General features: G+C 36.0%; 1 protein-coding gene, 1 long non-coding RNA gene and 1 other non-coding gene across 10 annotated transcripts in view; 2 read left to right on the plus strand and 1 right to left on the minus strand.

Moving 5' to 3' along the window:
- MDFIC2 (MyoD family inhibitor domain containing 2) overlaps positions 1-2,477 on the minus strand; it is a 93,482-nt gene extending 91,005 nt beyond the window's left edge. For both annotated transcript variants that reach the window (XM_031686312.2, XM_072941691.1), the window contains exons 1-2: positions 2,360-2,477; positions 1,692-1,779 (exon numbers count right to left, since the gene is read on the minus strand). In XM_031686312.2, coding sequence (XP_031542172.1) covers positions 1,692-1,779 — 88 coding nt within the window. In that variant the 5' untranslated portion in view covers positions 2,360-2,477. The remainder of the gene's footprint in view (positions 1-1,691; positions 1,780-2,359) is intronic.
- Positions 1-14,509, plus strand: part of LOC107033065 (uncharacterized) — a 620,890-nt gene that overhangs the window by 217,383 nt on the left and 388,998 nt on the right. The gene's annotated exons all lie outside the window — the stretch shown is intronic.
- Positions 5,413-5,475, plus strand: LOC116284065 (U7 small nuclear RNA). The gene has a single exon (XR_004193849.1). It is a non-coding gene; the product is annotated as a U7 small nuclear RNA (small nuclear RNA).

The following is a 14,509-nucleotide window of genomic DNA, read 5'->3' on the forward strand; positions in this document are numbered from 1 at the left end:
TGGGAAATTAGATTTTATAGATTACAAGAATTCAATGCCTAAATTGTACTTAATGGACACAATTTTTTTTAAAAAGAAAAGTCTTCAGGAAACAATTGACTGGTCTCTTAGTTTCATCATTTCTCTCTGAGACATGTAGAGCATGGGGCCATTAAAGCAAAAATAAATCAGAAAAACTTCAGTATAAGTCGTAGTGAAAAATGCCTTTGTCTTCACGGATTTGGTCTTCAGAAGAAAAACAGGGGGATCTTTGGACCAAGTTTAGTTTTTTCACTTCTCCATTTTTTTTATGATTCTTTGTAAGAGATGGTTTCATAAAAATAAAGAAAGAAAGAAATAATTTGTCAGCCCTGTGGCTTTCTGAAGGAAATGATTCTGAGAATACTACATGTCTGTACTAACTTTTATCCTGAAATAGTCTTCAGCTATTAAATTTGAGCTCCAGCTATTAAATTTGATTATGGGGGCCATGCGGCAGAAGGATGATCTTTTTTTTTTTTTAAAGTGAACATTTAAAAATGAGGGTTGGGTAAGGCAGGATTAAGAATAAGAGTGGATGGGAGAGTACGTGTGAAGGTGGGAGTACTGATTAAACACTTTACGGAAACTTTTTGAGCACAGATCATGTCCAAGCAAGTAACCGAAATATCTTTCCTGTGAAACACGGTATAAGGTGGTAGTTAAATTTATGTGCTGTGGACTCACACAGGCTGGGATCAGATGCCAGCTCTGTCACTTCTTAATTTTGTAATTTTGGGCAATTTACTTAAACTCTTTGAGACTCTGTTTCCTCACCTGAAAATGAGGAATAATTAGTGCTTCAGAGGGTTCCTGTGATGATTCAGCATAAGCACCAGTGCACATTGTCAACGTGTTTGATGTCATTATCATTACTATTTTGATGCGGTAAAACTTATTTATTAAAGTCTCCTATGGCCTTATCAAACAATTTTGAAGAATGGCAACTACTTAAGAGCCATCTCTTTACAATCAAATAGATTCATGAAATGTTGTAAAAGACACAACTTATCTATCAAGTCAGTTTCCCCAGAGACATTAAAGGTATTCATAAAAAGAAAAGACTATGAAACCAAACCTTCTAGTAAATCATCATTAGTTTATAAATATTTTCCAAAGTGCACAAATTTGTATTCCTCATAGGAGGACATATTGATTTGTGTGTGTATTTCAAGCAACCATGTTACGCACACCGTGCTTGCAGCTGACCGTCTTCTCCTCTGGGAAGGTGGCTTCTCTAATTGCAGTGAATGGCAATTCTATTTGTAGACATGACTTCCTACAGCATGCACTCCTTTCTGTGATTATTATTTAAAAATAATACTTGTCATCAAATTACTTCATCCTCCTGGCTACAAAGGAGAAAGTTCTACAGCACAACAAGAACCTCATGGATAACATGTATCTGAGTTGAAAATGTGTATTCTCTTACCAATAAAATCATCTGCATGTACTGTGGTCTCAGAAATACAAAAAGCATTTCAATACTGACGACCCTCAAACTAGCACTTAGGCCAAAAAAAAAAAAAAAAAAAACAAGAAAAGAAAAATCAAAAGTACTAACATCACTTGAGCTGCCTGGGTATTTTCCCTTCTTCTGCCACATTGTTTCTTGCTTATAAATAAAAGCACAATTTTGACATTGATAGAAAATCAACAGCAAGAGGACTTACCTTCCTTCAACCAAGAAGTGTTATTTTTATCATTTTCAAAATGCTCAGCTGTTCTGACTTTTATCTTTTCCTGCTGAGTTTCTGACATCTAAGTGGAAACAGAATTGATGATATAAAAAATTCATTAAGAACCCAAATTTATAACATGGAACCTTATATTTAGAGACAACTGCCATATTATAGGAACATTTTATCTCTAGTTTTTCAGCTCCCTCTCTAATGGTAAGTCTTACATTTTATCCAATTGTAGTATTTTAAAACATTGACATTGAAAATGAAACTTCAGATGATATTTCACTTTTCAGCAGTCAGGATTGCTATAAACTCTTATTTCTGAATACAAAAGAATAACAGATTAACAACTAGCCAGAGATTTGTTTAAAAAGAAAGAAAGAAACAAAAACAAACATCTTGATGTTTTTCTTAGCAGTCTACAGAAAAGCATGCTGCAAAGGGATGTACAAAGATATAAATACTAATAAATACAGAAGGACCTTTTCTGCCATGTGCTGGGTAGATTGAGAATCTCCCGACCTCAGCCAGGCCACGTTGTTTTTTTTCAAGGTGTTGAGACCTTTTATGCATCCTCGGTGCACAGCATGCGACTTCCATGACTTCTCACAGTGAGCGAGGATGCTCCACTAGTATCAGCACCTCGATGTACTTACCTGTGTGTTCCCAAGGGAGGAGGCCCAGGGCGCGGGACGGGGGAGCAGTGTGGCAGTGCTCCGGGCAGCCTCCCTTGTTGTCTCTTGATGTCCAGCATTCCTCTGCCCTGCCAGAAGTGAGCGAAGAAGCAAATACGCTCCCTCCCTGGGTGGTGCTAGATTTGTACTGCTGCCAGAAGCATCCAACTTGCGGCTGAGAGGTTTTTTTTTTTTTTTTTTTTTAAGGTAATATAAAGCCTGTGGTTCAAAACAATAAAAACCTTCTCCAGGCTAGCACTTATTTAACATGACACTCTGCAAAATAAGGTAAAAAGACCAAACTCTTTTCAAATTGACAGAGTTGTCCTGTCTCCTGTTCCACACCCGCCATTCATCACTTATGGTTATTATTAAAGGATGTAGGAAAAAATAGATTGAAAAATGTACGGAGACTCGTTGGGCTCCAAGAAACGGAAGAGAAACCGCAAAAGGTTTATTTTCTAGAAGTTCACCCTGCAGCTGCTATTTTGAAAAGCACGTTTTCCTAATGTTTTATAGGCAACAAAAAAACATTTCAAGTTCTTTTGAGAGTCTGCAGATACTGCAAAAAGAATTTGGAATGGCATTCCAAAGAGGATTTGTCATTAGATTGTTAGGCAAAGATAATACTGTTTTCAACAGAAAGTTAATAACAAAAAGCATTACCCTTAGGTATGCATGATGATAAATAGTCCAACATTCCTAAATGTTGTGATTTTTTTATTGTAAAAAATAATCTTTATTTTTGCCTCCTCCAGTGTCTTTACCTGGACAACTGTCTGTTATCTGATCGTCTGGTATTCATTTTACCTCTCTCCCTAACTCCATTTCTTCTTGTACTTGGCTCCCAGTTTTATGTGAAAATTGGCTGCTTAGTGTAGCTTTTAAAGACAATAGAACTGTTACCAAAAGATAAATTTCATATTCCTTAAACAGCCAAGGAAGACCTTGACTGGTCAGACTCTGTAACATCATTTTCAAATTGTGGCTTTAAGTTTTAAGATTTCTCCGAGGTACCTAACCTTTTACTCTAACCTAATTATAATGCTGCCCTTTCTTGAACTTGCTTCTGTTGTTAACATCCCAGAATGTTTCCTCAGAATCCCATCTCTGCCCGCACCTTGAAGCCTTCTTGGTCTCTCTCATCTAGAGATGAACAATCCCTTCTCTGATCCCACTTGGGACTCCTAGAATTATCAATCACCCCTTTGTGGTCTTATGTAAACCTGTCTTATCTTCCTAGCAAGACTATAATCCTCCAGAGGACTCATCCTCCATCTCTGCATTTTATGCATCCTGCTTCAGTGTGTTACATGATCACCTGCAGATAATCATGACTGGATAAACAAAACCAACATATCAAATACCAATGATTAAAGAAACCAAAAAAAAAAAATGGTGTTTTCTGTTGTCCCAAATTCATAGGATACACCTGATTACAAAGTTCCTTTAAATTGTCTCTTCCTAGAGTTATAGCATTCTATGTCCCTTCATCATAAATTTGGAGACCTAATCTAATTCCCTTAATAGTTTAAGCAGTGTCCTTCGGAAAAGAAGTTATCTGAATTTTATTTAGTAGGGGGCAGAAAGACATTTGGTAAATAACAATCACAGTGATCTTAAAACAATGAACAGAGACAACATCAGAGCTAAAGAAAATCTAAGGTGCAAATATGTCTAGATGAGAAGAAATCGTTTGAAGTATTCAGGAGAGGGGTGAGCCAGAAACACACTTGAACCTGTTATCCTCCTAGTTTGTTTTCAGTTGTATTTTAATATTGGATTGTATGATTATTAACTATTCCTCAACAGAAATCTTTTTTTTTTAAGATTCAAAATGGTTTTCAGTCTTTCTAAGTTTACAATCATATAATCTCTACTTCCACACAGTTTCTAAGGTGGAGAACCCATTCCTACCTGTGAGTGTGTGGTAGTGAAGCCTTTCTCAGATTCTGTGATTGTTTTTACATGTTTTATTTACCTCCAGCTAAACTAGTTTCCAGTTATTTTCCCAAGAGCAACCCGTAACTCAAACCTTGTCAAAATTCCTTACTTTGGAGGTTATGAATTACTCTTAATTGTGGTTTCTTCTTCATTATTCTTGACTTAACATATTTTCCACTTGTTTTACTTTTGTAGTTACTGTGATACAATTTTTTGAGGCCCAGTGTTGAGAAAATTATAAACTCTAAAAACCTTAAGAAGAATAGTTCTAAGGAGGGAATTTTTATGAAGATAAAAATTCATTTCTAATTTGGGAAACTTACCCAATTTTGGCTGATATATTTTAAACATGTCCTAACAGTCAAACTTTTTCTGTTGTTCTATTTTACCATATTTTTCTACTTAGCCTTTCACTGCTCTTTGATTTCATTTTTGCCCTTTGAATTGGCTTTTTTTTTTTGAAGACTGTGTGACATTATTTGAATTTGCTATATGGAATTTTTTGTTTTGTTTTGAAGAGCACCATTTTTGGAAATTAGACAATTCATTTTAAATTCTTTTCCTGTCTTTTTATTAGCAGTCATTCTTTATGAGAACTGTAGACATTAATAAGCATCATATTCATTTTTTTATCTACTTCATCGGTAAAGATGATAACAATAAGCACCAAGTGCTTTATCCTGAATCAATTGTGTATTGTGTCCTTGCTGGTTGGATGTTGTGTTGACTATTCCATACTGATGTCAACTTCTAAATGATACATTCATCTGCTTAGGTAGGTACTTGGGCCTCAAAGTTCTCCATCTGGGTGATGAAGTCTGGTTTGGACTGGGATTTAGTCTCCTGGACTAGGGTCGGCCTTGGGATGGATGAAATAACCACAGTTGGTGATGGGAAATAAAGAGGAGTTAAATCTGATGGATCCTAGGCAGAGCAGACTTGGAAATGGATGGTCCACAGTGAAGCTCAGAAATGACTGGCCAGCCTCAGAAGATAGACTGGTCTGACTAAGCTCCTAGGAGAATAAAGACATTTTGAAAAGAATCACCTGTCCAGATTATGTTTGTTGTGCTCATTTAAAATAATGAACTAAGTGTTAACAGGTCTTTTAAAATTTGTCTAGCCGGTTTTCTGGTCTGCCCTGGAAAGCCCCCCTAGGGTGGTGGGGGGAGAAACTGAGCTAAACAATTCAGACCCAGGAATGTGATCTCAAGGCTCAGGTTTCCTTGTTAAATTCTGTTTTTGTTTTCTTTTCTAGAAGGAGATAGTTTGAATGTACTCTTGTTTTCTAATTCTGTTCCTTGTGTTTTGACTCATGCAGCAGTTTTTCTGGTTCCTAATCAAAATCTGATCCAGAGGTAGAAGGTAGAGCTGGGCAGACTATTCAGCATAAGGCAATCTTTGCCAAAAGAAAACCCTGCAAGATCATGATGTTTTATGTTCTTGTTTCTGCTATAATAAAATTGAATGTGTGAAGCTGGAGCCTTCTTTAGCAATTATATGCTATTGTATTAGTCTTTAGTGATGGTCTTCAAAATCATTACATTTTCCCTTGCTATTGTTTGTACAATGATAGAATTATATGTCTAATGCACAATATGATATTAATCAATTTGTAGAGAAGTCACCAACTTAGATTATCTGATTTGAGGACTACTGTAGTACTACTTTCTGCAGGATTAGTGGATTGGATCCGAGTGGAAATGGTATAGGAGGTGTCCTCTTTTGAAAGTATGTCTTCTGAATGTCTCCTTTGAATGTTTGTTTACAGAATGGAATCTGTATATTATTTAGTACAGTTAATTAGAATGTTTATAGTAGGCATTCTTATAATCATTATATGCCATCAAATGTTTCACATTTAAAAATTCTCTTTGAAATAACTTAGCCTTTATACAAAAGCTCACATGGAGTAAATAAACATTGGTCCAGAGTATCAAAGGAAAAAGTAAATAAAACAAGAAGAAAATTCCATATTTGTAACACAGCCTTTCCCAGGTTACAGCTAACATCACAAGACATACCAGTTCAAGGATTTATTAGATGTTAGTTCTCATCACAAGTTTAGGTTTAAGAAATAAAACTCAGGGATATAAAATGCATTAAGTTTTATCCTTGTTTCATGCTGGACCATTAAAAAAAGCTGCTTACCTTGAACAAATTATTTTTACACCTTATAGAGTTTCTTTTACTGACATAGACTGTGGCTGGCATTGAGAAAAGATATAAGAATAAACATGTGACACTTACTCATAGCTTATGAAGATTTTTGTTTCCTCAGGATTGCAGTATACATTCTTTAATTTAATGCAGTCTAGTTAGTATAAATATTGTTCCACTTCATGTTAAATGTAGTAACTTTGTAACTATATAATTCCATTTATGCACTCTCTCCTTTGTACTTTTATTGTTATATACTGTACATCTACAAATGTTATAATCTGACAGTGTTCCTCTGTGTGTGTGTGTGTGTGTGTGGCAATAGTCAATTGTCTATTAAAGAAATTAGGAGAAGAAAAGGAAGATAATTTTTTAAGGTTACCTATACAGTTGCCATTTTTGGTTTCTTCAGTTTCTTCTAGTAGACCTGAATTTTCGTTTGATTTCGTTCTTCAGCTTAAATAATTTTCTTTACCATTTCTGGCAGTTTAGGCCTGCTGGTGCCAGACTCTTGAGTTCATTCTCATTTGTGAAGGATATTTACCCTGGATATAGAATTTTTGTTTGCTGGTTTCCTCCATCCACCCTTTGATCTTTCCTTCCTCCCTTCATTTTGATTTTGACATTATTCCTATCACTGTTCCCCTATATCTAACGTGCTTTTTCTCCTCTCTAGTCACTTTATTATTATTTTTTTGATCTTTGGTTTTCAGAAGCTTATCCATGATGTATTTAGGTGTAGTTTTTTAAAAAAATTTTTCTACTTAGGTTTTGCTGAGATTCTAGATTTTGCAAGTTGATGCTTTTCGCCAAGTTCAGGACATTTGGTGCCATTATTTCTTCAGTTATTCTTTCTGTCCCCTTCTCTGTCTTCTCTTCCTGTAGCATTCCAGTTATACATTTGTTACACCACTTCATATTTTCACAAAGGTCTCAAAGGCTCTGCTCATTTCTCCCCCAACTTTCTGTCTCTGTCCTTCAGATTGAATATCTTTGTAGATTTGCTTTTGATTTCACTAGCCCTTTCTTCTGTAGTCCCCAGTCTATTAAGGCAATCCTGTATATTTTTCATTTTAGATATACTTTCAGTTCTAGAATTTACATTACATTTGGTACTGTCTAATAGTTCCTATTTATTTACTGGTAATACTGAACTCTCATTTATTAGCACCAATTTTATTTAATTTCTTGATCATATTTATTATAGCTAGTTTAAAGTCATTATCTGGTAACTCCACCATCTGGATCTTCTATTGACTGCTTACTTTCTTGATTATTCAAATATCTAATCATTTTTTATTGTATACTGAATATTTTGGATGATGCATAGTGGAGAATGTGGACAATGCTGCATCCTCTTAAGGGGTATTGAATTTTGTTCTAGCAAAGCATTAAATTACTGAGTATCCTTTGGATCCTTTCAGGTGTGGTTGTATGTTTTATTAGTGTTGAGTCAATTTCTGTTTTTATTTTAGTCTTAGGATATAGCTCGTGCTAAAATATATGGTTATTATGGCCAAAACGTGTCTTTTTTTAGGTCTCAACTAAATGCCCAAGGTAGTCAGTCAGATATATCCAGTCTGTTTGGACCAGAGTGTCTTCTAACACTGTATTAACCCTGGTACATGCATTCAGTGCTCAGTCCCACAGAAGCTACTTTTTGCAAGATGTTTCAGGTCTCATCCTGTATATGCACAGCCCAACTCCTAGCCAATAATTGTAGGGTGTACTCTGCCACTTACTTGCTTTGTGCAACTCCATCTGCTCCAGAATCCTGCACTGAATGTTCTAGCCACTTTAAAAGCCTAAACTCCAGTCTCTGTCTCTTCAGTTTAGCGAGTCTGCTGCTCTTCTTGGGCTTCATCTACTTGCACTGTGGTAGGGAGAGGGCTGCCACGTCAAGAGCTGGAGTGAATATGTAGCTCTTCTTTTGTGTTTCCCTACTCTCAAGAATTACAGTACTATTCTACCTGTTGTCTGATACTTAAAGGTAACTTCTCCATTTGCTTTGTCTGGTCTCATAACTATATAGGAAGAGAGGCACATCCAGTGCCATTTATTCCATTGAGACCGAACAATGAAAGAGTGTTAAAAAAGTTCGTTTACCCCTAAACTTCTAATCAATCAGACATCAGAGATAGGTTTCACCATCCCCTGATGCAGGACAGATGAGACTAGAACAAAGGGTGGCTCATTTTTGAGATTCAAATTTCATTTTATTCTAAGTTCTTAGAAGAATCAGTAGTTTTGAAAGCAAGTCCTTTTTATGATAAGTACCAAAGAACTGAGATCACATTTAAGCCATAAATCATGTTAGGTAAGAATCCAAAATTGCTTAAAAGTAGCATTTGAGCTAATCATGCCACCAAGTGAAATTCTGACAAGTGAGTGGGAAGGGAATTTGAAGGGGATGTGTGATGATGGTTTAGATGCTGGATGTTCCTTAAATAAGAACTTGTGCATTATTGTTTTAGATAATTCTTGAAAGATTGGGACAGTAGGATCTCTGGATAATCTGGGGATTACTAGGGCAGAATAGATCTTTGCCCAGTTCCTAGAAGTTCCTTAAAGTTTTCAAGACTTAGAGAAAAATCTCTGCATCCAATATGACATCTAAGTATCAATAGCAAATGGAATGACTAGGTGAAAAGATTTGAGTATTTCCATAATACGGTTTATTATGAGAACACCTAAGGTGAATTCCAAACTTCTTTCAGGTTTGAGAGAAGTGCTAAGGGCCAGTAAATGGAAACAAGGCTATTGGTCACAATAAGAGATGCCATTAGTGGATGTTGCACAATAGACAGTCCAAACTAGAGGCAGTGAGGGGCGGGGATGGTTATTTCTGTTGGGAGAAGGAATAGTGGGGAAAGAGATGATCCCCAAAAGGTATCAGAAAGTGCTCTCTCTAAGTGAAGATGAGCAGTGACAGGATTATCATGTCCTAGAATTGCTGTCTAGGGGAAATCAAGGAGGGATTGTATATAGCCTGAAAGCTCCTGGAAGAGATTGAATTACCTTGAATTTGTAAATTTGTTTTCCACCATCAGCAGAAATGTGGGCACAAATGCTAAGTTAATCTCAGTTAAAGAGAAGTAAAAACAATATTTATTTTGTTGGTCAAATTGCATAGCCTTGCTTTATACTTCCATTCCCTCTACTCTCCTGAGATCTATAAAGATGAGTTCACCAATGTAGTCAGCATTTAGCAGTGCTATCTGGGAGTCTATTTAGAATTGCTTCCTTCTTAGATAATGACCACCATCATTCACGGTGGTGGGTTCAGCACCCTGCTGGCTATAACAGGTGGTATCAGAAACAGATGATTCAAGCTGACCAATCCAATATCCTCTTGCCCAAAATTTGTAATCAGGATCCAGTCATTAGGGTTTAGCAACTTAAGTCAGATAGGGTTGTCTGTGTCATCTAGGGTGGCCTGTTTGGTTTGTGAGAAGGTAGAGAATTTGAGCATTTGGGGGAGAGCAAAGTGCACGACTTACTTGTTCCAGTTTCTTCATCTTTACAGTAAGGGTAATAATTATGGTATCTACTTTGGAGTTGTTGGGAAGGGTGGTTAAATGTTAATGAATGTAGAGAGCTTATAAAAGAACCTGAACAAACAGTAAACACTTAGTAAAGTCTTAGAAATTATGTTCATTATGAGTGATTTATTGTTCAACTGTATTAAGATATAGTTCAAATACAAAAGGTGGAATACATTATTTAAAGCATGTGGTTTGATCAGTTTTGACCTATGTAGGCACTCATTTACAATCAGTATAATCAAGATAACATACATCTCCATTACTCCAGAAGATGCCTCATCCTTATTAATCCAACCTTCTCTCCACCCCCATTCTCAGACAAACATTAATCCTCCTTTTTTTTTGTCATTCTCTTTATATTAGTCTGCATTTTCTAGAATGAAATATAAATGGAATCATACAGTATGTATTTTTTTTTTTGCTAAACTTTAAAATTCAGCACAGTGATCTTGAGATTCATCCATATTGTTGTGTCAATAGCACACTTCCTTTTACTGCATTCCATTGTATGAGCAATACCATTATCCATTCACCTGTTGATGGATGTTTGAGTGGTTTCCCATTATAACTATTACAAATAAAGCTGTTGTAAACACTTATGTACAAGTTTGTGATACAAATTTTTTTGGTTTTAGTATTTATCAAATTAAAAATTTTAAGGGGAAAATAAGAAAAACCCCAAGAAAAAAAGTATAATTAGAAAATACTGTTTTAAAAATAGTCTTAATTATCTTGCAAAGTTAATTTTATCTTAGAATATGACAACTTTAAGAGACTAGTTGACATCCAAATGGAGTTTATAGCTATCTTGGCGTTATATTTGACAACTATAAGATCTTTGCTTAATATCTGCTGAAAAACCCTCTAAAGAGGAAAAAGATGGCTTATAAAATTCCAGACAATAAGAACCAGATACTGCTCCTTAACCTCTCTAAATTGTATTGTAGAAATGAAGAGGCATATTGCCTTCTCATAAATGTGCCCCATTATTTTTTCAAAAGATAATTGAACTTCTATTACATTTAGAACACTTAGTATAATTTATTTTAAAACTAAATTACAGCAAACTTGCTTTCTCATTCAAACCCTAGATATTTTGAAATATTTGGACGATAGTGATTACAACAGTATAGAACGTTGCTTACTGAGATTGTATTAGGAATTACTTTAAAATTATTTATTAATAAGAAGGTATTGATTTATTGGATTTTTTACATTGGAGAACCTTTTGCTAAATTCTTAATAATTGTTTTAAGTAATTATGTAAACTAATAGATATTATTGATGGTGGTATGGTGCTGCTTAAAACAAAGTCCTCTATAATCGATATGATATGTCATTAAAATTTACCCTAAAATGTTAAAATCTGGAAATGTCTCTCTGTTTGGAGGAGAGGCATTTCTTGACTACGTGTCATTATTTTACTCCTGTTTGAGTCTCCTCACTTTAAGTTCTTTGTCATCTTCTTGGATACGTCTTTGTTATTTTAGTTCCAAGGTCTCTTTTGCCAAGTAGAATGGACAATCATAGTATTTCTTTCATACAGTACTTGGTCTTCTACCTACATCAATGTGGAATAGATTTTTTTTTAACCCTGGAGAGAAAGAAAATAAAATATGTTATCTTGATCAGTCTTTTCTCTAGACCACCTCTCATGGGTCAGTCTTAAAGGAGGGCATTTAAATAAATTGAACTTCAAATACAATTTCAGTTTAACAGGACTTTCAGATTCAAAGAGAAATTCTAACATTTGATCAGCTATTCACAAATGATGTCTTTGTATCCTTTAAAGAACTATAAAGCAAATAAAAAATTGTAAGCTGTTTTATTTGATGTTATCTGAGATAAAATAATTCTTTGAAGAGCTGTAGAGACTAATTGGAAAAGAATATCAGTATATCTGTAAATTATGAAATTAATAAAGTTAAAACCACATAGGACCTACATAGGTAAGCCACAGTGATCGAAGAATACACAGTTGTTAATGTACAAATTCTAAGGGGGAAAAACTGGGTTTTCTGTAGAAGATATGAAAAAATTTTAGTGGACAGAGTTTTAAAAAATAATAGTTAAATATGGGACTAAGGACAGGGTACAGATGATAAAAGGGCAAATTTCTCCTTCCATACATTAGATTGAAAATGTCATTTTCTTTGTTTTTTTAATGTATGAAAAGTAGCAGGTCTTTTTTCTTGAATTGTAAATCTCCTCTAAGATGCTTAGGATGCAAGAAAAAGAGAAAGAAAAGCTGCCTCTTCTTTCATAAATCTTGGTTGAAGTTAAGACAAATGTAAGATTACCCCAAGATTTTTTGTTATTGTAAAAGGTGGAAAGAAGCAAAATCACTTTGAATTATTCATTTCATACTAACAAGTGACAAAACTGGGATTTCCATGCAGGCTTTACCAGTCTTAAATTAATACCATTCAAAGGGAAATTTTCAACACCACTAGCTCATTTCTTCCAATTGTCTGTTTCTCTGGTGTGACTGCAGGGTGTCACTAGGGTCATCTCTTATGTCACCATGTACTTCCTCTTTGCATTCCTTATCACAGTAGGAACGTCACCGTGATTTCTTTGTTAATGCTTTCAGGCTGACACATGCAGTTGCTCAGGCTGTACACTGCAGAACTTAAGGGTACATGACATGTCAGCTTAGTGAGGCTGAACTGTTTCCCAGAATTCCTTCCCTTGTATAATTCCAGTTAGGGTGGGTCACAAAGGATATTTTGGTGGGAGACTTGAACGGCAAGTGTAGCAGCAGCTCTATTGTTATTTACACTAGGAAGATTTGGATAGCCACTTCTGTAGTTCTGCGTATTGTTCCTTATCTGCTGGGTCACTCTTGGTGTGGGCAGCAGTCAGTTCACAACTTTCCATCTTCCCCTGATCCTCTTCCATCTTCTCCGTCTCCTGGGATGATTGTATGTTTAACTCTGTGATGAAGGGCACTAGCTTCTCCTGCAGGATATCTACTTCCTCAGGTTTGGAAGTAGTAGGAACCAACAGTTTCCACTCCAGACTTAAGGATTCCAGCTTCAGCTCCTGGGTGTCAGTTTACCCTTTTTATCCTCCACTTTAAATGCCTTTGTGTCTTTCTGATGACTGGCTCTGCCAACTTGAAGCTACAGCATTATAAGCAAAAGCAACAGCTTTATAGAGATTAATTGACTTCCTAGATTGTGTGAGGTCAAATCCCTGTGACTGATCTCTTACTATATAGACTTCCTAGTGGTTCTGCTTCTCTGATTGAACTCTGACTGATAAAGTGCACCGTTCATATTGCACCATGTAAACAACAGCACCCACTGATGTCCTGCAGCACACTGCCTAGGGGCCGAATCAGTAGGCTTGAAAGTCTGTATTGCCATAGCTTAAGTGGCACAAAGACTAGAATCATTTGTTTCTTGTTTATTGCTCCAGCAGTAGGTGGGAAAATTGACTTCATAGCCAAATGCATTTGGAAAACCCTGAAATCATTTCTGACCACTGCACTGAGATCCTATCACCTTGACACAGTAAATGCTCTGTAAATCCATGCACTACAGTAATTTGTTCAGTCCTACCTTCTCCAGGCTTGTTTGACCATGGAATCAGCTTTTAAGTAGCACCAGTTAACATAGCCCTTGAACCAGTGGTTATAAAACACACTTTGAGAAACACTGGACTACACTGTGATAAGCTCAGTCATTTAACATTTGATTCTCATCATTTCTAAGTGCTATCTAAGTACAAAGTTGATGTAACTCAAAATCCCATTAAGGCAGTCAAAATTAAATGTATTCAGGAGTGTTACCATAAGAATGCAATGAAGAACAATGCTGGGTGACATGCAGTGTGACTCATTCCAGCCCCTTTTGGGAGATCTTGAACCACAAGAGACAGGCTGGTGGCAGAAAACACATGCTGGCATAGGAAAGGCACGGTACACTTTGACAGTGAAAAGAGGTGATAGAGGGAATAACACTTCTTCTCCTCTCTCCATTCCTCTTTCCTCTTAGTGATGAGCTAGACGATGAATATGTGAATGGCAGAAATGACAAAGAGATAATGAAGAAAAGGCTTCAGATATTGAAAGGTGGAACCGGGTCACCCTTCAGTGAAATGGAGAAAAGTCTTGCTTACAGCAGTCCATACACTTCATTTGTGTCTTAACTCAGCTGTTTACATGTAGATGAGACATTTCAGTGGCACACTAATTGTTGCAGGTCCAACTAACATAAAATTGTAAAATAGACAAGGTTAATTTTTCTGATGCACTTGTTTTCTCTTGGTGAAGTAAGCAGCTGTTCCCAGAAGGAGTCCTTTGGGTTGCCAGAAACACTGAGAAACATCACTGGCATATTAAGGACAAGTGCCTAGGATACTGAACATCCTGTTAGGCCAGGAGGATCCCACACAATAAAGAAATGACCTACCCAAAATGAGTTGCCTCATGGTTGAGTCACACTGCAAGTACTTTGTCTGGCTCTGGCTATTTCCT

This window comes from Vicugna pacos, chromosome 17, assembly GCF_048564905.1.
Source record: "Vicugna pacos chromosome 17, VicPac4, whole genome shotgun sequence".
NCBI lineage: Eukaryota > Metazoa > Chordata > Mammalia > Artiodactyla > Camelidae > Vicugna > Vicugna pacos.